This window comes from Lingula anatina, chromosome 2 (genome assembly GCF_051362555.1).
Source record: "Lingula anatina isolate TDL-2025a chromosome 2, LinAna3.0, whole genome shotgun sequence".
NCBI lineage: Eukaryota > Metazoa > Brachiopoda > Lingulata > Lingulida > Lingulidae > Lingula > Lingula anatina.
Genome location: NC_141768.1, coordinates 22,471,253 through 22,495,785, shown reverse-complemented (window position 1 = coordinate 22,495,785; position 24,533 = coordinate 22,471,253). Strand labels below are relative to the sequence as shown.

Here is a 24,533-nt window from a genome sequence, read left to right as displayed (position 1 = left end):
TTATGCAAGAATAAGCCGCGCGGGTCTCTGGACCTGTCAAAATAATTTGTGTCTGTGATCTACGGTCCTTCTCCTTAGAGTCTCTCCGCATCCGTCAACTACAAAAGAGCGAGCTCTATTAACCCTAGCATTAACCGAAGAGATAGCGATCATCCGAATCCAAGGGATGCCACGACTAAGTTAACACGTCTTAAAAGTGAAGTTGATGAATATCTTCGAAGTTTTACCTGCGACACTTATTTCACTGTTGGTGTTACGTTCAATGGTAAAGTTATTCAAGAGGACGTCACTCGGTGTAGAGGAACGTGCAGGGAAACCCTGCATCGCGGAGAGGAATATTTAAAGTTCTGCGACTGATTCTAATAACATATCTGGACGAAAGGGAGAAAACGTGGCAGTATATAATTTGTATTTGCCACATGTAATGCTACAGAAATTACTACGGAGGAAACCAGTGCTTCAACAGGTAACTTTTTATATTTCGCAGAATAGTTTAGGCACGGGGAGGGGGAGGGAGGCATCAAATGAACAAATACGAAAATGAAAAATTGCGGTGAAGCACGCGTGGAAATTTTGTTTTCATAAGTATGGAAAAGCGATATTTACATTGTGCATATAAAGAATATATAAAAACAGTAATAAAAATTTGTATTGATAGTGTCTCCCTGCCAATATATCACCGCTCTTACTTTTAGTGCGTTCTATTCATAGTGTTGACCACAGGGACTCCTGTATCAAAATGCATTCTTTGGCATTGTAATCAGTATCTTGGTTACTGCCACTTTCTTTATAATATAACGATTAATATATACTGCATATTTTATACATGTATAAACCACTGATTTATATCAGTGTTTATAAAAAAAACTTTTACCATTTAAAAAAGCACAATTCAAATGTTAAAAATCATTTTCTTTACTAGTTTTTCGATGAATATATCGATGTATGGTGCTAGTAGCATCCTCAATGCCAGTCCACATTTACAAACCCTGCCTCGTGGAGCAGTAAGTGTAGTTTGCTAGTATCGTCTGCTTAGCCTACAGGTATAATGTTATGGTTTGTTTAAAGCATCCCATGCGGAAACCCATTACAACCTGCAGGGTTGCTAGTAGCGTTGGTGTGTCAGAAATATTCAATATTTATACCATTGTTGAATTGATTTATATTTCTGAATTGTTTTGTCTCTGAAATTTGCATGTAACGTGAAAAGATATCTTAATATCAGTGCAACGTGGCTGTACTAGTATACTCACAAAGAAAACGGGTACATACATGCTCTAGGTTGAATATATAGCTTATCTTATGAACTCATCATTAATGGTGGCCCTGATAAAGTGAAAGTCTAGTACGCACGTCTATTATTATTTAAATTGCGGCTATTGGCAGTAGTTGATTGTGTGATGTTGCTGGTAAATTTAATAAGTTTATCACGTGTGGTCAATTTGTTCTGTGGACATTATTCTAGGGTCTCTATTATTACCTTGCAAACGAGGAAGGAAATGAGGAATATGACACTGACTAATAGACCCTCATTCAATGCGAAAAAGTCCGCCCCTTTGTACAACATGAAACTGGTCCAGTGTAGTTGTGGACCTTCACTGCATTAATTTTTCATCACGCTCCGCAGAATCCAAGATAACAAATTTCATTTTAAATATGTTTTGAAGTGGAAAGATCAGATCAACATTGTGTGTGTGTGTGTGTGTGTGTGTGTATTCTATAGAATGAAACCCGCATAGAATAATTTTTTTTAATTGTAAACAAAAAAAGCGAAATTGATATTTCGATAAAAATTTATTAAAATTGTTATTGGGTCTAATGGACAACCATTTGCTTAGCTTTATATGTTTGCTGCGGGCATATCATTTTTATGAATATGTTAATCGACATAGGCCTATTCGACTCGCGAAGGAATTATTACACACTTGTAGCAGAAAGGACATGCACAATTAAATAGAACTCAAAGAGAGTCTACAAGTCTGCCGTCCAACGTTTCTCTTTAACACACGCACAAAAAATTTAATTAATTAAAGAAAAAAGCGAAGTGTCAGACAATGCGACATTTCTTTTGACAAGCGCTGAATTCTAAAAAAAATTTGGAGACGACCATTTATCACGATACCGCCACTGTGTAACAACCTGCACGTACCACAGCCAAACGTCGAGTAGTTTACCTTATGATGATCTATGAGCGATGCCCGGATCATTGGAGTTGGTGCTTTAACTGGTGTCACAACATCAAAGCCTGTACTGGTATCGCAGATCTACATGTATAAAACTTGCACTAAAATCACGTACACATGCAGAGGGAAATTCATGCGAAGGTAGGATTTATACACAACTGGCACCTTTTTGTATTTCAATTCTACTATCTAGTCCTTATTCAAATAATTTATTTATTATTCAAGTTTCAACTCTTTATTTCAAAGGCTAGCCGTTGAAAGATCCCACCATTTATTAAAGTTGTCACTTGTGTCCACTGATGGTCATTTCCACCTGACCCGAAGGTCATGCGAAGAGGACATAGTAAAAAACTGTAAACAGGCCCCAAAACATAGCTACTGGGAGCAGGTGACAGCGTGACAACTGACAACTGACCGCTACCGTTGTAAACATCAAAACAATAGCACAAGCCCTGGTTATTATTCGAAGCTTGCTGACACCAGTTTTTACAAAGATTTTGATGAAATAAAACTGCATAAAATCAGAGGCATGCATGCATAAATTACAATCCATTTATAGAGGGAGATACTCCATCAACAGCAAGGAGCCATTGCGGCGCAACTCAGTGGAATATAGAGACATTTATCTGGATAATATTTACTAAACTTAAGACATGAGGATAGTACGTCGACACACTGCCCTAATCGGGGCCTCTGCGTTCGGCATTGCCTGCCTGTTGTTGTACATAGCGATGGAAGCGTCCGTAGACAGGGATATTGATGCGGTCGACTTGGGGATGGGTCGCGCAAAACAGGTACGTACATTATATGTCTATAAATATCTACATAAAATATCAATTTAATATTATTATATGTGACATTATATCAACCACCCAGCGTGTTTAAATAAGTCAGAGAAGTAGTTTGGTAATTATTCATTGTCATTTTTAAAATTATTGTTTTTCTTAAAGAAATTGTAAACAATAATTTAACCGTAATTGATGATTGCAGCACCACCTTGCTGCTATGATAGAAAAAATAGAACACATAGAAGCGGCCGTCAAAAGCAGGCACAAGGTAAACAGCCTTAGGCTCACAATATGTATGAAACTGCGCCATAAAACTTATTGAGTTGGTTTTTAATATTATGCATTGTTTTTTACAATCATATTTTCATCCTACGGGTACTGACTTGTAAATGTAAACGTCTGATATTTATCATAAGGTACAAACGATACTAATATAATGGTTATTAAAGTGTCATAGAAATAAAGACAAACAATTTAAAAAACTACATGGTTAAAAGAAATGAAATATTTTACTATATATATGACGTTTGTCTCTGTTAAGAAAAAAGAATAAGTACATTGTAATATTAATGAGTGACTTTTTTTTAGACTGTAGACGGTATACAAGACGTATTGTATAAAGTGGCCAGGGATGACCCAAACTTGGCACAAGCCTTAGAGAGGCTACTGATGGACAGTGATGACACCGTGGACAGTGAGGAAGACAGAACTAGCAGCCTGCAGGAGGTACTGCTGCCCACCAGTATGTGCAAGCTGACCGATAGACCGACACCAACCGTGGACTTCAATGTGAGTCGACGCTGAAACGGAGTTTAGTCACAGGAAATTATAATATGTTCTAGGAATCTTGAATCCACGTCCACCTTATTACGCACCAGAATATTCATGTCTCTTTCATGTTGGATGGAATAACATTTTAATAGGGGATTTATCTTATTATCATTTTTGGGGGTGGGTCTTTAAATAACATTAGACCAAAGATTTGAATGTACACGTAATGTAAATAATATTGATAATCCTAAACTTCTCATTTGTGGCTCAAACATGAATTTTTTTAAGGTCCAAGACGTTTTTGAAAACGGTTTACGACAGAAACATGTGACTACCAAATCTGAGAAAGATTACAGCACTCTCCCACTAAAAATATTTGTGGTTCCATTTTCACACAATGACCCTGGTAGGTACACCTGCATGGAAGGGGCTTGCGATACTGTAGATTGTGTATAATCCAATGTGTTGGCAATTTAGATTACAACAATAAAAATAATCTACCGAAAGTTATCACCGGAACAAACTTTAGGTCTTACCGTGGAGTGTTGCCCACATGATTAAAAAAAATGATAATTAGACATGTCGTTGCAAAGTAACTAAAATGAAAATAATAAGTAAAATCAGAAGATTTAATTGATATTGATGTCATATCACGTTCAGAATATGGATTATAAACTGAAGGGAAGTGGCAACTGTATTATTGTTAGAATATTTGCACGTTAGTATTTAAACACTTCTGATTTATTGAAGTTTTATTTACAGGATGGCTGAGAACTTATGACGACTACCTTGTCAATTTAACAAGTCATATATTGGACAATATGGTAGAAAAAATGGATATATACAAGGACATGACATTCATCTATGCCGAGCTTTCATTCTTTGCTCCTTGGTTTGAAAGAATCAGTCCTGAAAAACAAGCCAAAGTCAAACAGTAAGTTTTTTAATTAGTCATAATTATCTAAAATTAAAGTTAATACTGCTAAATTAATTCTTGTTTTAACATTAATGGAGCAAATTATAAATGCCACGTTTTTATTTTGCTTACCTTTGACGTATCCTAAGACCTACATTTTTTAAATAGTCTCTATAGCACTAGAGGGTGTGCTCATTCATTTTAATACCAGTTCTGACATTTGTGCACGAAGTTTGCACGATATATATATATATATATATATATATATATATATATATATATATATATAAGCAGAGAAACGCTGCCTTAAACCGAAAACAATCACTCTAGTAGTATGTAATTTACGAATACTATTTGACAATGTGGTGATGGGATGGCGCACACACGAAATATTTTGAACTGAGTCAGTTTCGCCTTTCCATGCACACTCAGTTGGCAAGGTTTTATGACACAATTTTCGTACAACATGTACGTTGCCTTATAATGATAAAAAGTCCACTCAGATCGCATGGAGATGGTTGAAATTTTCTGACCCTACCATGAGTTATCGTGAATTAATATGCAGGACACGCCAATACGAGTTCAATTGACACGTATTCTCCTGGTGTATGTTAATAGGTTTGTTGTTTCTGGCCAACCCGCAACCCTGACAATTCTGGCATTATTATGTTCTGTGCAGGCAGAGCAATCAAATATTAGTTGCCGTTCAAACAGTGTCAATGTAACCTTTGCAAAAGGAAAACAGGGCAACTGCCTGTCAATGCATCTTATTGGTAGCCCAGATGGCATAATTTGGTATAAGGGTGGGCATCTCTATTGTTACCTTGCATGATGTCTCTTGACGTTTTGTGGGTTGCTTTCTGGTTAAAAGAGTCCATGTAAAGAACCACAGAGTCGGGTGTATTATCGTTTATTTACGTAGTATAGAAACTATACTCATCCAACTCGTATTGACATCTGGACATATAAACATAAAGGGTATTTCCTAATTAAACAGATTGAACATGTAAGCCATGATACCGAATGTGACCTTACATGATACGGCAAAAACATTGGCAGAATGTGAATTATCGTCTGAAGAAGCCAAAAGCGGCTGAGATTGGTGTCGTACCTCAGAATAAAAGGGCATTCATCATTAATAAGTGAATTCACATGTTACATGCTTGATGAATGAATGCACTGCTATTTCTTTTTACTTGGTTAAGTAATACAACGACAAATCATGCATGAATAGACTGTTATTTGACACATATCATATGGGATACTATGGTATTCCAGGTACGTCAAAGAAGGCCGCCTGGAAATCGTGACAGGAGGTTGGGTGATGACAGACGAAGCGTCTGCCCATTATTTCTCCATGATTGACCAGATGATAGAGGGACACCAGTGGCTGGAGAACCAATTAGGTAATAGAAATACCACGGGATACAACTTTTTGTTCCAACTAAACAGTTTTTTCGGAATCTGTGAAAATTATAATTGATTCTTCATTGACTTGCAGCATACAGCATAACTTCTTTTTAATTATGAAATATTACATAAATATCCCCCACTTCTTTAAATAGTTTCTCTCCAACATTCCATTGTTTATCAATTTTTTCCTACTACGGTAAACAAAAATGGAACAAGGTCAGCCTTTCTAGTATTTCCTATTTCTATTCCTCACCAGGTATCAAACCACAGAGTGGCTGGTCTATAGATCCCTTTGGCTACTCCTCCACTATGGCTTACCTGCTTAAGAGGATGGACTTTAAGAGCATGCTTCTGCAGCGCGTGGACGCCAAGATAAAAGCCGTGCAGAAACAGCGGAAGACGCTGGAGTTCATGTGGAGACAACTCTGGGGTGAGAGACAAACGCGCAATAGACCCTTACTATTTTTTGAAATAAAATTCCATATAGATAAGAATTTCTTGTATGAGAAGAACATTTGTTGGTGGCCATCTAAGAAAAATAAGTATTGATTATATACAAAGAAGTATCATAGATATATCAGGATATATTTAAATATTTTCGCTGTGTTTTGGGCCATATCGTGATAAATGACTAATGTTATGTCTTTTATTTATTGTGTTTTGCAAATATTTAGATCCAAGGGGTGAAACCGACATGTTCTGTCATGTGATGCCTGGGGGCCATTATGACGTCATCAACACGTGCGGGGTCAATGGACATACATGCTGCCTATTCGACTTTAAGCGACAGAAAGGTGTTCTGTCTTGCAGTGGCCAATTCGCCGGGATGATTGATGATAGCAATGTGGAAATGAAGTTAGTATGAAGTGGACTTTTTATAATATAATTTTACCAACGACCCTTTCTACCATGTGATTGCATTGTTTTGTGTGTTTTTTTAGTTTATTTAATTGTTATTTTATTTATTTTATTTTTTGCTATTTCCTAACCTTTTCGATCGTTACTAATGAATCAAAATCAGTTTAATTCATTGCTATATAAACTCTCGCACCCTGCTGAGCATATTTCTTAATTTTCATCCAAAGGTCCCAAATACTTTTGGAGCAGTACAGAAAAAAGGCCAGTCTGTACAAAAGTAACGTCCTGCTTGTCCCCCTGGGTGATGATTTTCGTTACCTGAAGGCGGAGGAGTGGGATCTTCAGTACACTAATTACCAGAGGCTGTTCCAGTACATGAATTCACGCCCCGGTTGGAATGTTCAGGTACTGTTTTCAATTCCGTATTTTTTCAGTACGTTAAATGGGCAAGAGAAGAACTTTATTTGGTTTTACAATGACGATTGATTTTGTCAGTATTTAAAATAATCATTTTCATGTCACTTGTTGTAGTATTCTTGAAGCTTTTATACGGTGTGTTATAGTTTCTTAAGCAATATTTCTGATCTCAACAAATAAGCTCACAAAAGCCAATCAGTATTTCTTTACAATTCTCAAACTCCCCATTTACCAGAATATCCCATTAAAATTTGAAATTCGTGACTTTAATTTTCTTCATAGGCCCGTTTTGGAACGCTGACGGATTATTTCAACGCCTTGTACGAGCGAGTCGAGGTGCAGCCAGGTTCTACCGTGCCCGGCTTCCCTGTCCTTAGTGGCGACTTCTTCCCTTACTCGGATCTTGGTCAGAGTTACTGGACTGGATACTTCACTTCTCGGCCATTCTATAAGTACATCAACAGGCTACTTCAGACTAAGCTCAGGTAGGTCTAACAGGAAAGTTGTCAAAATCAGTTGAAAAATCCACAATATTTATATGAATGTTGTCAGACAGAGATGGTTATTTTCAAAGCGATGCAAATTTTGTAAAAGCATCTTTTATTGACTTTAGGGGATCAGAGATTTTGTTCACCATGGCTCAAACAGCTTCCAAACAAAACCACCATGAACAGTTTCCTGCCAGGACATTGATGCGGTATCTGGTCAATGCTCGACGAACGCTGGGTCTGTTCCAACACCATGACGCCATCACCGGGACATCAAAGGACCACGTGGTCAGAGATTATGGAAAACTGTAAGTGTATGAAGTGCTAGTGAAAAATCCACTCGTTCTATGAGGAAGTACATTTTTATCATATATATTTTCTAATAGTCTGTAAAAAAACCTGTTCTGAAATGACTTATTATCGATATCATAACAGTGATAGTTTTTTTGAAGATTTTAAAAATAGATTGACTGTGGATAATGTTTAGATAATGTGGTATAAGTTGTAGTAAACAGATGCATATGGCTGAACTATGATTATTTGAATTGTTAAATATGGTATATGAAAAATATAGAACTGTGTTTACTTTTCAAAGAAGAATTCATGCGTTCAGATCGTTGATGTTTTTTTTGACTTACAAGTCGTGTTTTTTTTTTTAGACTTAGCAAAGCATTAAGTGAAGTTAATACGGTAACGGAAGAGGCCGCCCACGTGTTAATGACGAAGGACAAAACTCTATACAAGTACAACATATCGGGCAAGTTTTTTGAAACGGTAAGAGGATTTGCCATTATACGATAACCGTTAATCTAACGTATCACCCGAAGTTTCGTATTTTAAGCAGGGCAATACATTTATTCAAAAAGAGCGTGTTTAGCCTCTGAGATATACATATAGAAGCACAGCACAGGATATCCAAATAATAAGATATAAGACACCAAAATTTCATAATCTACTCTTTTAATCAAATGTGTGATTGGGTAACATTTATTATCTTAGCATACGCCCCCCTTAGTTGTGATATTGATTATCTTTTCGTCGTTTTAGCATGAATACATGAAAAGGTTCGACTCGATTCCCGAGCAGCGCGTGATAAACCTGCGACTCAGACCAAGGTAGGCAACAACTTATGTTTGCTTTCAAATCCGAATATATTAATTTTGATGTAAGTTTTGGTTTTCTAAAATATGTGAAAAACAAAAAAAAGACAAATTACAACAATTTCATAAGTTTGCGTTTATCTAATTTGTTCTCCAGACAAGTTGTATTGTACAACTCCCTGGCACATCAGATGGTTCAAGTCGTGCGCGTGCTTATTGACGTGCCGCACGTGGAGGTTAAAAGTCCCGGCGGGAACATCATTGCAAGCCAGGTGTCTCCGCACTGGGTGAACGACGGGGATCAACCCTCCTCTGCTATATATCAGGTATATGGTTTATTCTCTGACGCATTGTTATCGGTACCAAGAATTAAATAGCAACAGGTATACTGGGTAGCTCTGTAGGCTGGCGCCTTCTCTGATAGACTGCAGATGATAAGTCTCGCAGATTTATTGATGATTCACCTTCAAAGTTTCAGCAATGCTGTCCCTGTTCACTTTTAAGTAATCTGTTACTTGGAGTTTGTGTACAGAGCGACCAGAATAAGGTTCCCAAATAGAAGATATTTTCTCTGAAAAAAATATTATCTATAATTTGTTCGAAATTTTGTTCCCACCCTTGCTCCGTAGCCTATGGCCTATATCTCCATGGCTACCAAAAATTGACATAAATGATAGTTATTTAATGTTTTGTATTTATTTCATTTTCATCGCACAAATAAAACACAAATAGAAATACGAATTATAATTCCAGCTGGCATTCGTGGCCAGTGTACCTGCATTGGGTATGAGTACGTATGCTATAAGGCAAGTGGAAGCCAAGGAAAACTCCAGAAATAGCTATGCTTCAATTGTTATATACAACAGTAACAGTGGTGCCCAACTACCTCAGCCCGAAGGGTCGTAAGTAGCCAAAATGCTTTATATCTTTTGGAATATTTAGACATTTTATAGGCCCTCATGTCATATCTTTAAAATAAATTAATGTAATGTAAACAAATGATTTCAAACGATGCAGTGCACGCAGTAGGCCTATCACATAAGAATAATAAATCTACACAAGACACACATGTGGAGTTATATACTTATTTTTAGTTAGATGTTAATTTTTGTGATAATTCCAGGTTCATATTCCCAATATTAAAGAGACGCGCTGAGGAATTCGCCATAGAAAATAGTAGAGTAAAACTGAAGTTTGAAGCAACTGGATTATTAAAAGTATGTGCAACGATTTTTTTGAAAAAAATAAAATCTGACATGCACAATGAGCGGCCGTCCTCGTTAAGTATAAGTCATCATCAGCTAAAACATGCGCGCCGACGACAGATACAAGTTAGAATAGATACAATATTGCAGAGCGCACGAGAGTTTTATTTAGATGTCAGCATTACAGGGTCAGTAGCATTCGGGGTGAATTATAAATATAAGAAAATATTTCATGAAAACAAATTTCCCTGGTGATATTGGCAACTTGACTTAGCACTAAGTGCTTGGTTTTATAATGAAGACAGTTTTCCGTTTGTTCCTACGCAACATTGTTGTTGCCAGTTTTTTTAAAGTTAATTCCATTGTGTGTCAGTTATCTTGAAGTTTATACTTTATTTTATTTTAAACACCAAAAGTTTATGTGTATTTGTTCTATTTGATGATAAATAGAGATGTGCATTCTCCTTTATGTCGATTGTTTTTCACCTCCCGAAAATTGCTTATTTGCACCTGTGTTTTGTTTTTTATTTTTTTTACACAAAAGTCATATTTTGTCTATCGTTGTAGCTGGTAACAGAGAAAGCCAGCTGCGAGAGCACGGCAGTAAAACTAGAGTTCGTAAACTACAAAAGCTCAGGTGGGGCGTATCTGTTCCTGCCGATGGGAGAGGCATCAGTAAGTTTAACAGTGACAAAAAGAAGTATATAAGGCTATCGTTAATTTCATTGCATAATAGAAAAATATACTTGTAGCGGATGATTATTTGCCAAGTTTTGCGAGATACGAGTTGTATTATTTCTTTAGTTAATGTATCACGTAAAATACACGATTATTATGTGCTTTCTCCTTGTTTCAGCAAAGTCTTACTTAAACTTCCTTTCGTTTCATTTATCATAAAGCTCATAGAACCCGGCGAGCCATACATCCGGGCTATACATGGACATCTCGTGTCAGAAGTTCACGTGTTCTTACCGCACGTGCGGCATATGGTGCGCATCAATGCAGTCTCAGGTAATAACAGTGTTAATATTCCCCAAATAAACATCAAAATTAAACAAACGAAATATGCCTTTCTGTCCTTTCTTTAATTTCAAACAAAAATGATAAAAGATTACATGAACAATAAAATAAGCAGAACACAGGACAGTAAGAAAACTGATTGATAAAAACGGAAATGAAGGGAAATATTTTGTTTTCAGGTACTGACGGGGGAGCGTTTGAGATAGAAAATGTTGTCGACATGACACAAAAGTCGATGGACGATCGAGAACTCGTCATGAGGTTTAGGACAGATATTGACTCCAGTGGAGTGTTCTATACCGATCTGAACGGGTTCCAGGTAAAAAATGAAACATCCACATCAATAAACGGTTTTAATTCACTATTGATACAACAATTGATTGTAAAACGTTTGCTACACACAACCGCTTCATATCAGCTTCAAAACAAGAAATGTGTCGGTTAAAAATCAGTAGCAAAAATACGTACATAGTTGGATAGGTGTCTTTCATAGGAAATATTTTAAACCAGTCAGTAATTTTTCTTGTATTTTGATAGTTCACCAGGCGAAAGACGCTGATTAACAAGCCAATTCAGGCCAATTATTACCCAATAACTACCATGGTTTACATGGAAAACGAACAGAAAAGATTTAACTTGCTGTCAGCACAACCGCATGGAACCGCCAGTATGGGCCACGGTAAGATAGACATGAAATCAGTGTCATGCAGCTTGCGCTTAGAAACAGTCCTGCTTTGTCAGAAATCTTTTGTAACTGTCAGCATTATCTGTCCGATTTGTACTTTCTCTTGAAATTAGTATTTTTCGTGCAGTATAAGTATGTGATTTAACTGAAAATGAAGTTTATTTGTACTGTTTTCATGGGAGATTCGTTAAAATGATGAAGGAGAATGAATGTCAACATTTCTTCTACATACCTCGAGATAATGAAATTTGCAAATAGCATGTGCGACTGGCGCAGTACATGGGTGGCTGTCAATGGCGCACAGCACGGTTTTCATCCTGCAAAGAAATTTGTATTCGATTTTATATTAGATTTTAGCGCCATTTACGTGATTTCAGGTTGGTTGGAGGTGATGCTGGACCGTCGTCTGCTGCGGGATGACCACAGGGGTTTGGAGCAAGGCATGACGGACAACGTGCCCACGCTTAGCAGGTTCAGAGTTCTAATAGAACCCAGGACCGCAGGTGTCAGCGACCAGGTGAGCGAGGCTTGGTATATGCAGCCATGATGAATGGTGACAGATGGGACAATGGGTCCACTGTGGTACATGCCGCGACCTCAGTTGATAAGAATATTGCGTGCAACGAGAAATAATTGCATACAGCATATTCCCATACGAGATTCGAAATGAATTACTTTTTTATATATATATAATTTTAAGGCATTTTAATATGCTCCATTGTCATTGTAAAAGTTGGTTGGTCATCGACGGATTCTCATATCTTCACCTAACACTGTGTAATCTGTTTGGTTGTATTCTTCTAACTGATTTGTTCTGTTCCATTTGTATAATGTGTCATGTATTTTTAGAATTATTATTTTCAAGCCATGACCTTGGCTGAGCAGTAAGCCGAACTTAAAAAATGATATTTTAATATTTAATTAATATTTTCAGTCTTCTCCTGTCGGATACCCATCCTTGGCCTCTCATCTACTGAGTCTGGCGCATACCAACCCGTTCCACGTGCTACCAAGGCGCGAGACAGTGGACCCGGAGACCGAGTTGAGTCCCCACTATTCCCCTCTGCTACACGACCTCCCGTGCGAGCTACACCTCCTCAACTTCCGAACGCTGCAAGGCGTCACCAATGACTGGAGACCAAAGGATTCGGCCGCACTTTTGATCCACAGACTGGGAATCGACTGCTCCTTCCCGACCACTGGGTTGCAGTGTAAAGCAATGAATGGAAAGGTACCCAACGTTTAACAACTGCATTTTTTTCTTTCTTTTTTCGTAACTTATGGTTCAACGTTCTTTATGGTACAGACAGAAGATATACAAACCTATATAAATTGGGTCTAATTGTAATTTAGTCGTAAATTTTTCTCGCATAAATCGAATATAGTGTTAATTGCACGACAGGGTGGGTTATCACGCTCAGATTTAAATTCAAAACACTTTCAAGTTTTCTAATATATATATACTTTTCTTTTATAATTTCAGATTCCTCTCGGACGCCTATTTAAAAACATTCCATTTAAGAAAATCATGCCAAGTTCACTTTCATTAATGTATGACAAAGAAGCAATAGATAATAATGAAATCATCCAGGTTGAACCTTTAGAAATAAACGCTTTCAAAATGGTTTTATAGAACTGGGCGCACCACGTCAGTGTACATAATTGTATAAATTACGTCAATTGTGGTATTTTATTATTATTATTCCAATCAGGGGCAAAAATTGCCAAAGAATTATTTTTAAGAAAAGAGAAGATTTTGCCTTTTAGGTGATAATGTATCGTGATGTTTGTTCATTCAGTATACAAGTAGATTACGAAGAAAAAATAAACTGGATATTTTTAAGTATGATATTTTTTTCGTTTATTATATATTATTATAACTATTGGGTTTATTTTGTTAACCTGCGACTTTCTTATAATGTTGAAAGGGACAAGTAGTCGTTTTAAAAACCTTTCACAAAATTAAGTGAGTCGATTATCTTTATTCACACCAACTTGGTTGGAATGTTAAACTAACATGTTAGGGATGTTATGAACCTTAGTCCGTTTAAGGGGTGAAGGTGGGGGAAGATACTTGAATCTGGTCAAGAACAAATCCCTCACTCAGGCAAAATGAAAACTCGAAGACTCATCCCGTATGTACTGGTGAAATTTTATTACAACGTGGTAGTACCAGAAGCTTTAACAAAAAACATCTGCTTGTCCACCAGTGGCAACGTCATAATGCATACTCCAAGCGATGAGACTAACCAAGTGCAAAGTTAACTATTAGACCCCCTCAACGCCTTCCTACGTATATACATACCATACACCAGGAAGGGAGGGGGGGTCAGTGGTTAAGTCTATGTGTAAAAAGGACAGTAGCCAAAATGGATCTAGTCTATCTGCTTATAACAAAAACGCTACTTAACGCATCCTTTTCATGTTGGCGTAGGCGCAGCCCATCCGATAAAGAATGAACCGCGCCAGTTTACTACTTGTTACAGTCAATGTATTATAAAACGTATCAAGAATGCCAAGACCACACCAAAGGGAAATTAATAATAACAATTACTTTATAAAGCATTCAAGAACCTCGTCTGAGGTAATGATACTTGTGAACAAGTTGCCTAAGAATAATAACATTAACAAGCATGTTATATGTATGTATATATATGGCATGTTTACTTGGTCAGTTAAATACCATCGTATCGTTCCTAAGGAATGCTTGGATGAGCAGCTAAATGTCCGTCTACTGCTAGCCGTCTTCAATCACAATTGTTGTCACACAACACACGGTACTACTGCAGCCCTTTCACAGTGACAGCATCAGGAGAATTTGAATTTGGCTGTAGACCGAGAGACAGATCTGTTAGCCCTCGAGATGTTCGAGTGTCAGTTTATAATCGGTAAAGGTTGTGAGGCCAAACGTGCAATGTGTGAAAGACAGGAATTGCATTTTGGCATAATGGGGGTTTTCAGTGCCCGATTTTCAAAGTGCCTCAAGTTATCATTACAGAGAATTGTTTTAAGTATAAACATATGTATATATATATATGTATATGATCAATACATAAGGTCACTTGGCAAACTATGAGAGCCAGCTAGTACACCACACTAAGCAGACTGTTCTACTTATGTACATGAGCATAGCCTTTCATGAAAAAAAAAAAAAAAAAATACTCAAGGTCCTGCATTCTACTAAGCTCCCTCAACCCAAAGCAACCTCTTGTGTAATGTACTTCACTTCAGAATGTAGAACTATATTATTGGCCATTTTTCTTTTTCTTTTTTAAATATTTCTGACCTTACAGCAGCAGCAGTATTATCTAATTTATCTCACTCCCCTTTCTGTCCCTCACGCTGGGTGACCTTCAGATAACTATAATGTTCTTTAATATCATATAAAGTCTCACAAGCATGCACAATATTCACATCTTGCACAGTATGAAAAATAATTTCTTCACAATTTTCCTTGTTTTTTTTCTTCTTATTCATTCAAATTGCTATATCACATATTGTGTATGTTTACATAAGTTGCCATAGTTATTTGGCAGAGTCCAACCAATGTAGGCTCTTGTGACACCCTTAATGAAGAAACATGAATTCGTCCTCAGCATCAATTACACTCTATGAAATATCAGTCTCCGTTTTTTGATAGCATCTTACAATTGGTCTTCCTTTGAATTCATATCAGTCAGAGTGCCAAGGAGTATGAAGCCAGCTCAGAGCCTAACCGTCAGCATTCTGTGCCATTCCGTTACCCTCCACCTGTGATGTTTGTTCATCTTTCTCATCCTCGCTGTCCCCAGTAGAAGCTGTAGATGGCACTGTGCTGGTCCTGTATGAGCTTAGGAGACTGGATCGTGCTGTCGTCCTCGATTCCCTATCAAGCCCTCCTCGTCTGAAAAACAAAAGTGACTCCGTCAACTGGTACGCTAAAATACAGACTATTTTTTCAATAGCTTCATTGAAGGCCTTCTCACATTGCACGGTACATTTAACTGTATCAGCACATTTTGAAAGATTAACAACTTAATAAGATGCTTTTTACAAAACAGAATCACCTAAACAAAAACCCTGTGCTCAAATGGCCAACTAATTAACTTAACAAAACAGCCTCCTGTTAACTGTACCGCTCCATGTGATAAGGACCTTACAAACTAAAGACTGGCTGACATTTTATCATGAGGTTTTCCCTACTCTTGAGAAATGAAGTGAACAGTGTCAAAATCCCTTGAATTGCTTCACCTGCCAAAACTGTTCATATGCTATGCTGATATTAGATTATGGTAAATTGTGAATTTTGACACACAGTCCACTTTATTTCTTTTGAGGAGTCGGGGTGTAAATGGGGTAGGTATGGGGTCTAGGTGGGTGTATGTTGCAGGTGTGAATGGGTGTATGGTGGGTTTTGTAACCACATCATGCAGACTGTTCTTCCTCAGCTATAAGCAACAGCAGTTCTCTTAAATTCTCCATTATCCAGCAAGGCAAACATGCACTTGGCCTCCTCACGTGATTGGTATGTAGATGTAAACTGGTAATTAGATATAGAATACTGTAACAATGATATATATTTTATGTGTTGGACGGCGGCTATTTCTAATCCAACTTGCTGTATCATAATAGGTATCCACCTTGGAGCAATGACTTCTTGCAACCCAAATAAATATCATAAGCAACCCTTTGAGCACTGAAAAGCAAACTCTGGGTTAGGGGCTAACTCTGCTTGATACCTAGACGCAATCCACGCAAACACTATATTATGATGCTGGGATTTCTTATCGTTTTTTTTTTTTTTTTTTTTTTTTTTACAATTTAATACACAAAGACAACTTTCATCTTGGACTTTTGATCTATATAAATAAATATATATATATATTCAAATAAAGAAAACTGTAATGCTATAGCAGTTTGCGTTTAGATGGTGTCTAGGTCAGAAGTGACTAGTGGATATATAATATAACAGCATGTTTTCATAAATTGCTTTGATATGCCTGGAAGTTGCTACCTGAATCAGCATCCACTTTGTCAAGGCCTTTCCTAAAAAGATTGAAACTTTGTTGTTGTTAATCAATGACAAAACAAGTATAAAACTCCAGCAACTGTTTTGTATTTTAATTCAAACAAACAAAGAAAAAAAAACTGTACATGTAAGGGTCTAACATTTATATTGGCCTCAAGGAAATCCAACTTTATCTGGTCTGTACATTTCCTTTTCTCACAAAAGATAATTTAACTTGGTCCAGCATCTGCTTTTATGCTTTCTTTTTCCAATCACCACCTACAATGATTCAAGAATGTCACCTAAACAGAGGGGACATTCCATAACCTTACTTTAAACTTAGTATATCACTGGAAGGCGCGGTGATGTGCCTACCTCATTTTAGATTTGAGTGAAGTGACCTCTCGGGTCATGACCTCGTTCTGTTCATTCTGCTCGTCCAGTTCCCTCTGGAGTTTCCTGCTCTTTGCGTTCAGCCTTGTCACCTCCTCTTCTGCCTCATCCAACTGTCGCTTCAGTTGCTTCACGCGAGAGTTTGTCTTCTCCACCTGAATGGTGAGGGGGAAAATAGTGAACTATTTGTCTAAACAATTTTATTTTTCCCAGAACCAATGAAAATATCATGTGATAATTTGTCTTCTTTATTTCCATTTTATTTGGAAATGGTCTGACATTCATCAAACATGGCTGTACTTAAAAAACTCCAGCCAAATGCTATAACTGTACACACAGATCGATTGCATAAACAGCAACCATTTGTAATAACCTTGACTGTAAACAAAACTGATAGAATAAAGACAAATACTCTACCTGATCCTTGTACTGGTCAGCATGTCTGCGCTCATCCTCCACCTGCATCACCATTTCCTTCAGCTTCTTCTCCAGGCGACGGTTGGACTTGGCAAGGGCCTGACGGTCTCTGGAAGACAACAGACACTCAAATGAAAGAGGTGCTTGTGTGAGCTTACTTAAACAATACTGAAAAATATATACATGTAATTGTCTTAAACTTTACAATATGAAATTGTGAATGCAAAATGAAACTTACCAAAACTTTTAATTCTGTCCTTGCAATTTTTTTCAAAACAAAATGGAATTCTAACATTTTTTATGTCAGCCATTCTTACCTGGCTTCAGTCTCCAGGTTCTCCTCCATGCTGGCAATCTTGCTCTCTAGAGCGGCAATGGTGGCCTTGTTCCTGGTCTTTGTGACCTCCTCAAGCTCCTGGAGCTTGGCCTTCAGCTCCTTGTTTTGTCTCTCCAGCAACATCCGGGCATTCTCCAATTTCTGGGTGGACGATCTCTCTGCAGCCAGCTCAGTGGTCAACTGCTCGATCTGAGCAAATAATTCACATTTCATCGATAAATCTCCTATTTGTGTTTATGTATTCCTTATCATACAGAATCTTTAAAATTCTGCCGATAAATATGTACAGTTTTATCATTTCATACCTAATTCTCGTTACATTCTTTATTATAGATAACATCTTCTCATTAAACTATAAAAAGTGTTATCTATATTTCATTCTTACCTGTACCCCATTCTTCCTAGCCTTGTCCACTAAGATCTCCATGTTGCTCTGTTCCTCCTCTAATTCTTCCTCCAACTGAGCAATTCTGGCCTCCAAACGCTTCTTGTCATCGAGTAAGGCACTCCTAAAAAAAGGGTGTAACACAATTTAAAACTGATACCAGTAAACATTAGTCCATCGTTCTTAATTATAGAAAATAACAGTAAACCATTATTTTTTACTGCTCATATTTCTGTCAAAATTGTAGCAATAATCAAATGTCACATAAAACAGCAATGCTTGGCCAATGCTTTTTGTACTTACTTGCTGTTAGCACTGTTATTGATCTCATCCTGGAGTTCGTCTCTCTCTGCCTGTGCCTGCTTGCGGTTTCTCTCACTTGAAGACAGTTCCTCCTGGAGCTGGATAACCTCTGCCTCTAGAGCCTTCAGTTTCTTCTCATTTTCTTTGGAAGCCAACAGAGCCTCGTCCTTCTGGTGGTTGGCCTCATCAAGCTCGCGCTGGTAGTCCTTCATCTGGCCCTGAGGAGGGAAATTGTCAGAGAAATGTTAGGAACCAAGTTGCAAGAGTTGCTAAGTATTTCTGAACTTTTCTAATGAGACAATGTTCCCAGTTTCAAAAATCTACTTGTTATTTCATACATTTGTGTCAACCAATAACTCTGACATTATCAAAAATGCTTTTTATAGTTTTTATCATTTTTATCCTTACCTGGAATTTTCTGAGTTGTTTGACAGCATCTTCCTTGAGTCTGCTAGCCATGTCCAGTTGCTGTTCCATATCCTTCAGGTCTCCCTCCAGTTTCTTACGGGCATTGCTGGCGGCAGTCTTCTGCTTGCGTTCATCCTCAAGCTCAGCCTCCAACTCTCTCAGCTAAAATATATTAAATAACATATGATAAACCAAAAAATTTTTAAGAAATTATGAAAGACAATGTTTCCTAGAATTTCAGTTCGCAAAAGATGACAGGAAAAACATTTTTCTCTTTAAACTGACCATGTTGACATATCTATTTAAAGTGTAATACAAGATTGCATCATAAGACACCTGGCAATTTAAGGTACCTCCATTGCTTTAAAAGACACTAACCTGTTTCACCAAGCTGCGTTTTCCTTCCTCCACCTGCTCCTCCTTGGTCTGCAGATCTCGGTCAAACTGCGCCTTCATGGCCTGCATGTTCACCTCCAGTCTCAACTTGGCATCCTCTGTGGCCTGCAACTCATCCTCCAACTCCTCAATCTGGATACGCTGCTCCTCAACCTGGCCCTCCAGGGTACGCTTGGCCTTCTCCAGGTCATGGACCTAACACAAGAGACACACATGCTTAGTGTATTATAAAATATATGTACAAAACACAGGGGCAGGATACTCCCATATACAAAATACCTCCACTTAGAACCACACAGTTATATTTTCTACAGGAAAGCTGATTATAGCAGTAATGTCTGGCTGGTATTTCATACAACTACCATTTTTGCCGGAGTAACAAAAAACAAGACAAAACTGAACTCTGTCTCACTTACATTCTTGCCTACATCATCCTTTGAGGACATAAGATCTTCCAGCTCACGCTGTTGCTGCAGGCGCAGACGTTCAGACTGCTCCATTCTGTCCCTCATCTCCTCCAGCTCTCTCTGCAGACCCATGATCTTGGTCTCTCTGTCTCTGCACTCACGCTCAGCCTGTTCTTTCTCAAGGCCAAGTCTGAAAGAGGAAAGATATGGCAACAATTTAGACTGAGTGCAAGGAAACTTGATTTATAAACAATGAAAACTTTTATCTGGAAATAAGTTTTCTGCATCTCTAATGAGGCATTCACTGCTATTATACACCTAAATTTCTTAATTGTGAGGACAAGCAATTAATAGCCCTGCATGGAAAAAGAGTTACCTTTCAGACACTGCCTTCTCCTCAGCCAAACTCTGGTCAAACTTCTTCTGCTTCTTCTCCAGCTGGCTGTATGTGGCTCTTTGTCCCTCCAGGGCCACATTGAGATCCTCAACCTGACAAAAAAGAAATACAATGTAACAAAATAAGAAATACAAATAGGTAACAAATACAGTCTAAGAGACATATCCAATATTAAACATTAATAACATACAGAGACACACACAGTAAGCATAACACTAAATATTTAGCTATATAAACTTCAATAATATACTAGATAGACTCTTCACAAAGCTAAATTCACATTACAAACAAATTTCCACTAGATGCAAGAACAGACACATACCTCAGCCTGCATCTTCTTCCTTGATTTCTCCAACCTATCATTGGTGGCAGTGAGTTCATCCACGCGCTGTCTAAGGGCCTCGGTGTCTCTGTTGACTCTCTTCTTGTAGTCCTCATATTCTTCTCCTATACGAGCATCCTCTTCTGCCTTCTTCTTCAACTCGCCCATCTGAAGGAGGAGAAGCAATTTTGTAGATTGAATACTGGTGACAAATATTATCAGTTTGATGTGCCAAGTGATAAGTATAATCATTCAAAAACTTGACACCAACTACAAAACAGTTCAAATGCGAGTGTTTCATAGGACCATAAACAATTAACTCTTTCCTGTTCCCTTTAAACTGCATCTCTCAGTTACCTGTGCCGAGAGGTGAGCCACTTGTTTCTCCAAGTTCTTCTTGGCCTCCTCTTCCTCTTCAAGTTGATCCAGGAGATTTTCCTTCTCCTCCTCTGTTTGACGCAGTCTGGACTGTGTGCTCAGCTTCTGGCGTGTTTCTTCACTGAGAAGTTCCTGCAAAAGGGGACATGAATGATATAATGAAGATGAAGTAACCGTTTCAAGATTAGATACTCCAAATAAGCAGCTTAATAACAACCACAATGCTCTCTCTTCTTCAAGTTTCCATATACTTCAATACAAGTGACAATCAACCAAACTTGACTCCAATTCAATACAGTAGTTGCAGACATTTTATGTTCTGTTCTTACCTGTGCATCAGCCAGCTGAGACTCGAGTGATCCCACCTGCTTGGACAGCTGGGAGGCCCTGGTGTCTGCTTCGATTAACTGACTGGACGACTGCTCCGACTCTTGCTGCAACTGTGACAGCTTGGAGGCCTGCTCCTCCTGGGCTTGTTCTGCCTCGGCAAGACGCAACGAGATCTCTTGGAGCTGAGACTCCGCCTGCTTACGCTTCCTTTCCGCTTCTTGTCTGGCTGTTGATAGCTGTTTGATCTCATTGGCCATATCTATGTTTTCTGCTTCTAGTGTGGACTTAGCTTTGTCTACATTAGCTTTAGCCTGGAACAATAATAAACCCTATGATAACTTCCATTCTTGAAATATTATTTTTCTAAACTTAATGCCTTAAAGTTATCAACATCTACTTTCTGGTCTAATGGACTAATAGAATAAAGCATTTAGTCCAAAGTATTTAGATCCAATCTTTGACTGCATTCCCAGAGATTTGCTGTCAGCCGAGCGCACACCACAGTTAATTACCTTCTTACAGATTTAGTAGGCAGGACAGACATTTAAGCCTGTTAGCTGACACCAATTTAGTGAGACTGCCCAAGAGATAGATCGATCTAAATATCTATGGGAATGGGGTCTTTACATGCCATTCTTTGTACATTTTACAAAACCTTACATAATAAGTGATCAAAGCGACATCCTACCCTTCTAGCTGACTCCATCTGTTCCTGCAGCTGGTCTATCTGGGCGGTGTGTTTCTGTCTCATGTCTGCTATCTGGAGTTCAAAGGTTTTGTGATCTTCCTCCAGGGATTTCTTGAGAGAGGTCACCTCTTGCTCTCTGGCTGTTCTAACCTGCTGCATGGCAGCTGTGGTGTCCAGAGAGTCTTCCAACTCACTCTTCAGAGCTTCCAGTTCCTACAGGGCAGAAAACAGGACGAATTTTTTAACAAATACTAAATAGTTTCTAAACTGAAGAAACAATTTGTTATACATCACAGAATGAAACCTTAATGCTTGTGCTATGAGCCTGCAATGCCCCCCCCCTGTTAATAAGTTAAATTTTAATGTAAGCATGTCTTTCTTGTTCATTAATTTAACTATGTTAAAAATAATTGAAAATAGTGTAAATCTCAATTTATTAAAACTCTGCAGTGTTTGCAATGTCATTTATTTAGTCTCAGTGGGGAAATGAGGACTATTTTTCTTATAAAACTCACCTCCCCTAAGTCCCTCTTTTGCTTCTCTGCTTTGTTTCTTGCTGCCTTCTCTGCCTCCAGATCCTCCTGGATCTCTTGGACCTGGTTCTCCATTTCACGGATCTGTTTTACGTAGTTCGACTTTTGGCTGACTTCATCATCAACCCTGCGGCGGACAAAATTAAAGCATAACCGTTAAATGAACATTTTACCCTAGTGAGGGAATTTCTCAGATGCCTTGAAAAAATTTGGAACTGCTTTTTTCTCCCATTGACTCCAATCAGACAGAAAGTTATGACAATGTTGACCAGAGAACCATAAAATCAGGTGGCAATCAGAACACTTACTTTGCCAAGGTTTGCTGCAGGTCTTCATCTCTCTTCGATAGCTGTGCTTGGAGATCCTCCACCTGCATTTTCTTCTCATTCAGCTGTTCTCTTATATCATTCAGTTCCGTTTCTAATCTTCTACGGATCCTTTCCAATTCTTGCCTTGCCTAATAAATACAACATTTTATGTTATTTTGTAGATGCAAATTTCATTTAGGTAACATGAGCCATTATCTTTTTTATGACACATCTTAAACACACATCATGCAAGAACCATCTATGTTAAGTGGAAAACTCACTTCTTGTTCTTTTCTAAGTCTTTCTTCCAGATCGGCAATGATAGCTTCATATTTGGTTTTTAATTTGCCCAACTGTTTGGACTTTTCTTCTTCGTCGCCTAAGTTGGATATCACTTCATTCAATCGTTCTTCAAGAGACTTCTTTTCTTTTGTTAACTGAAAACAAGAATTTGAGTCACATTAAAAATAAACTTCAAGAGAAATTTTAATCACAAAGATCAATTGTGAAAACATGGTAAAAAAGTGAAATGATTCTATGCTACTCCATATTAGATTTTACTATAATCAAATCATCAAGTACCTTATGGTTGGTATCATCCATGACAGCTGCAGTTTCTTCCAATTTCTTGATTTTGGAATCTGCTGCAACTTTCTCAAGTTGCAGTTTCTGCCTGGCCTGCTCCTCTTCTTCAAGCCTGAAATAGTACTTATCATTAGCAAGGAAGCAAAAAAGAACTTTAAAGCTACAGTAACCATAATAAACAATGACATAAATCCTTCTGGTCAATTTAAATTCTAGATTTATCATATGCTGATTAAATTTCCAAGCTATTTTAAATCTACTGAAATTAAAATATGAGCCATTCATCCAAAGCATAAAAACAGAAATAAAAATTTCTTCCTCTACTGGTCAAATCAAATGTTCACATTGTACAAGACAAATCAGTGACATATTTTCTGTCCATGTTATTCATGCTATTTTTGTAATGGTACAGTGAGATAGGACTTACTGTTCTTCCAAGTCTTGAACATTCTGCTGCAGCTTTTTCTTCTCCTGCATGGTTTGATTAGCACGGTCCTCTTCCTCTTCTATTCTGGCTTCCAAATCTTGGAGAATCTCTTCTAATTCTTGTTTACGGGCAGCCAAGCGTGCACGAGACTGGTAAAAAAGTAAACACATTGCTATAATTTTGATTTCTAGAAGTTATAATTTTTCCACAAGTTAAAACTACTAGAATTTATTATAATTCCATTTAAAATTCACCTATAGGCCTAAACAAACAAACAAACAAAAAGTGTTGATGCATTTCACATTGTAATGTTACAAGGAATCAGCACTCACAAAGTATATTTTAAGTATATAAAGATACAAAACATCACGATGGTAGATACCTCCTCAGCCTCAGCACACAGCTCTGTTTCTGCCTGCAGTTGCTCAGCCAGCACATTCTTCTCCTCCATCAATTGTTGCTGCTTTCTCTCCAGTTCCACCATGTCAGTTTTGTTCTTCTCAAACTGTTCTTTGAAGTGGTGCAGCTCCTCCTCGACATGACGCACCTTCTCCTCCTGGTTGGTGACTTGGAGCAATGGCTTCACCTGAAAAACACATCACAGAGCAATTGCTGATTTGTCAGGAAAACATCTTTTTTTACAAAACTCGTTTCATCATCTTAACAGACAGAATGGCACTTTTCAGAT

General features: G+C 37.8%; 2 protein-coding genes across 12 annotated transcripts in view; one reads left to right on the top strand and one right to left on the bottom strand.

Moving 5' to 3' along the window:
- Positions 1-142: 142 nt before the first annotated feature.
- On the top strand, positions 143-13,695 carry LOC106166353 (alpha-mannosidase 2x). Of its 2 annotated transcripts, none has more exons than XM_087003971.1 (24): positions 143-466; positions 2,430-2,977; positions 3,174-3,239; positions 3,560-3,760; positions 4,031-4,148; positions 4,505-4,676; positions 5,937-6,064; positions 6,328-6,501; positions 6,746-6,926; positions 7,157-7,334; positions 7,629-7,831; positions 7,960-8,142; positions 8,494-8,608; positions 8,882-8,949; positions 9,092-9,260; positions 9,688-9,836; positions 10,058-10,151; positions 10,707-10,814; positions 11,039-11,150; positions 11,339-11,478; positions 11,697-11,838; positions 12,222-12,361; positions 12,779-13,075; positions 13,328-13,695. In XM_087003971.1, exons 2-24 carry the CDS (start codon positions 2,837-2,839, stop codon positions 13,475-13,477), a joined length of 3,429 nt encoding a protein of 1,142 aa, XP_086860097.1. In that variant the 5' UTR covers positions 143-466; positions 2,430-2,836; the 3' UTR covers positions 13,478-13,695. The 2 variants fall into 2 exon arrangements, with proteins under 2 accessions (XP_086860097.1, XP_086860098.1); XM_087003972.1 differs by lacking the exon at positions 143-466 and adding an exon at positions 983-1,004.
- A 282-nt stretch (positions 13,696-13,977) lies between these two features.
- Positions 13,978-24,533, bottom strand: part of LOC106153180 (uncharacterized) — a 38,602-nt gene continuing 28,046 nt past the window's right edge. For 9 of the 10 annotated variants that reach the window (XM_087003950.1, XM_087003953.1, XM_087003951.1 and 6 more), the window contains 20 exons: positions 24,228-24,431; positions 23,846-23,994; positions 23,416-23,530; positions 23,115-23,270; positions 22,834-22,982; positions 22,508-22,652; positions 21,993-22,205; positions 21,304-21,615; positions 20,954-21,106; positions 20,597-20,764; positions 20,254-20,366; positions 19,887-20,067; positions 19,453-19,665; positions 19,075-19,236; positions 18,667-18,884; positions 18,364-18,487; positions 17,959-18,167; positions 17,642-17,750; positions 17,207-17,379; positions 13,978-15,727 (listed from right to left, as the gene is read on the bottom strand). In XM_087003950.1, coding sequence (XP_086860076.1) covers positions 15,556-15,727; positions 17,207-17,379; positions 17,642-17,750; positions 17,959-18,167; positions 18,364-18,487; positions 18,667-18,884; positions 19,075-19,236; positions 19,453-19,665; positions 19,887-20,067; positions 20,254-20,366; positions 20,597-20,764; positions 20,954-21,106; positions 21,304-21,615; positions 21,993-22,205; positions 22,508-22,652; positions 22,834-22,982; positions 23,115-23,270; positions 23,416-23,530; positions 23,846-23,994; positions 24,228-24,431 — 3,438 coding nt within the window. In that variant the 3' untranslated portion in view covers positions 13,978-15,555. Of the gene's footprint in view, positions 15,728-16,837; positions 16,870-17,206; positions 17,380-17,641; positions 17,751-17,958; positions 18,168-18,363; positions 18,488-18,666; positions 18,885-19,074; positions 19,237-19,452; positions 19,666-19,886; positions 20,068-20,253; positions 20,367-20,596; positions 20,765-20,953; positions 21,107-21,303; positions 21,616-21,992; positions 22,206-22,507; positions 22,653-22,833; positions 22,983-23,114; positions 23,271-23,415; positions 23,531-23,845; positions 23,995-24,227; positions 24,432-24,533 lie in introns of all 10 variants that reach the window. The other variant, XM_087003958.1, reaches the window with a different exon arrangement.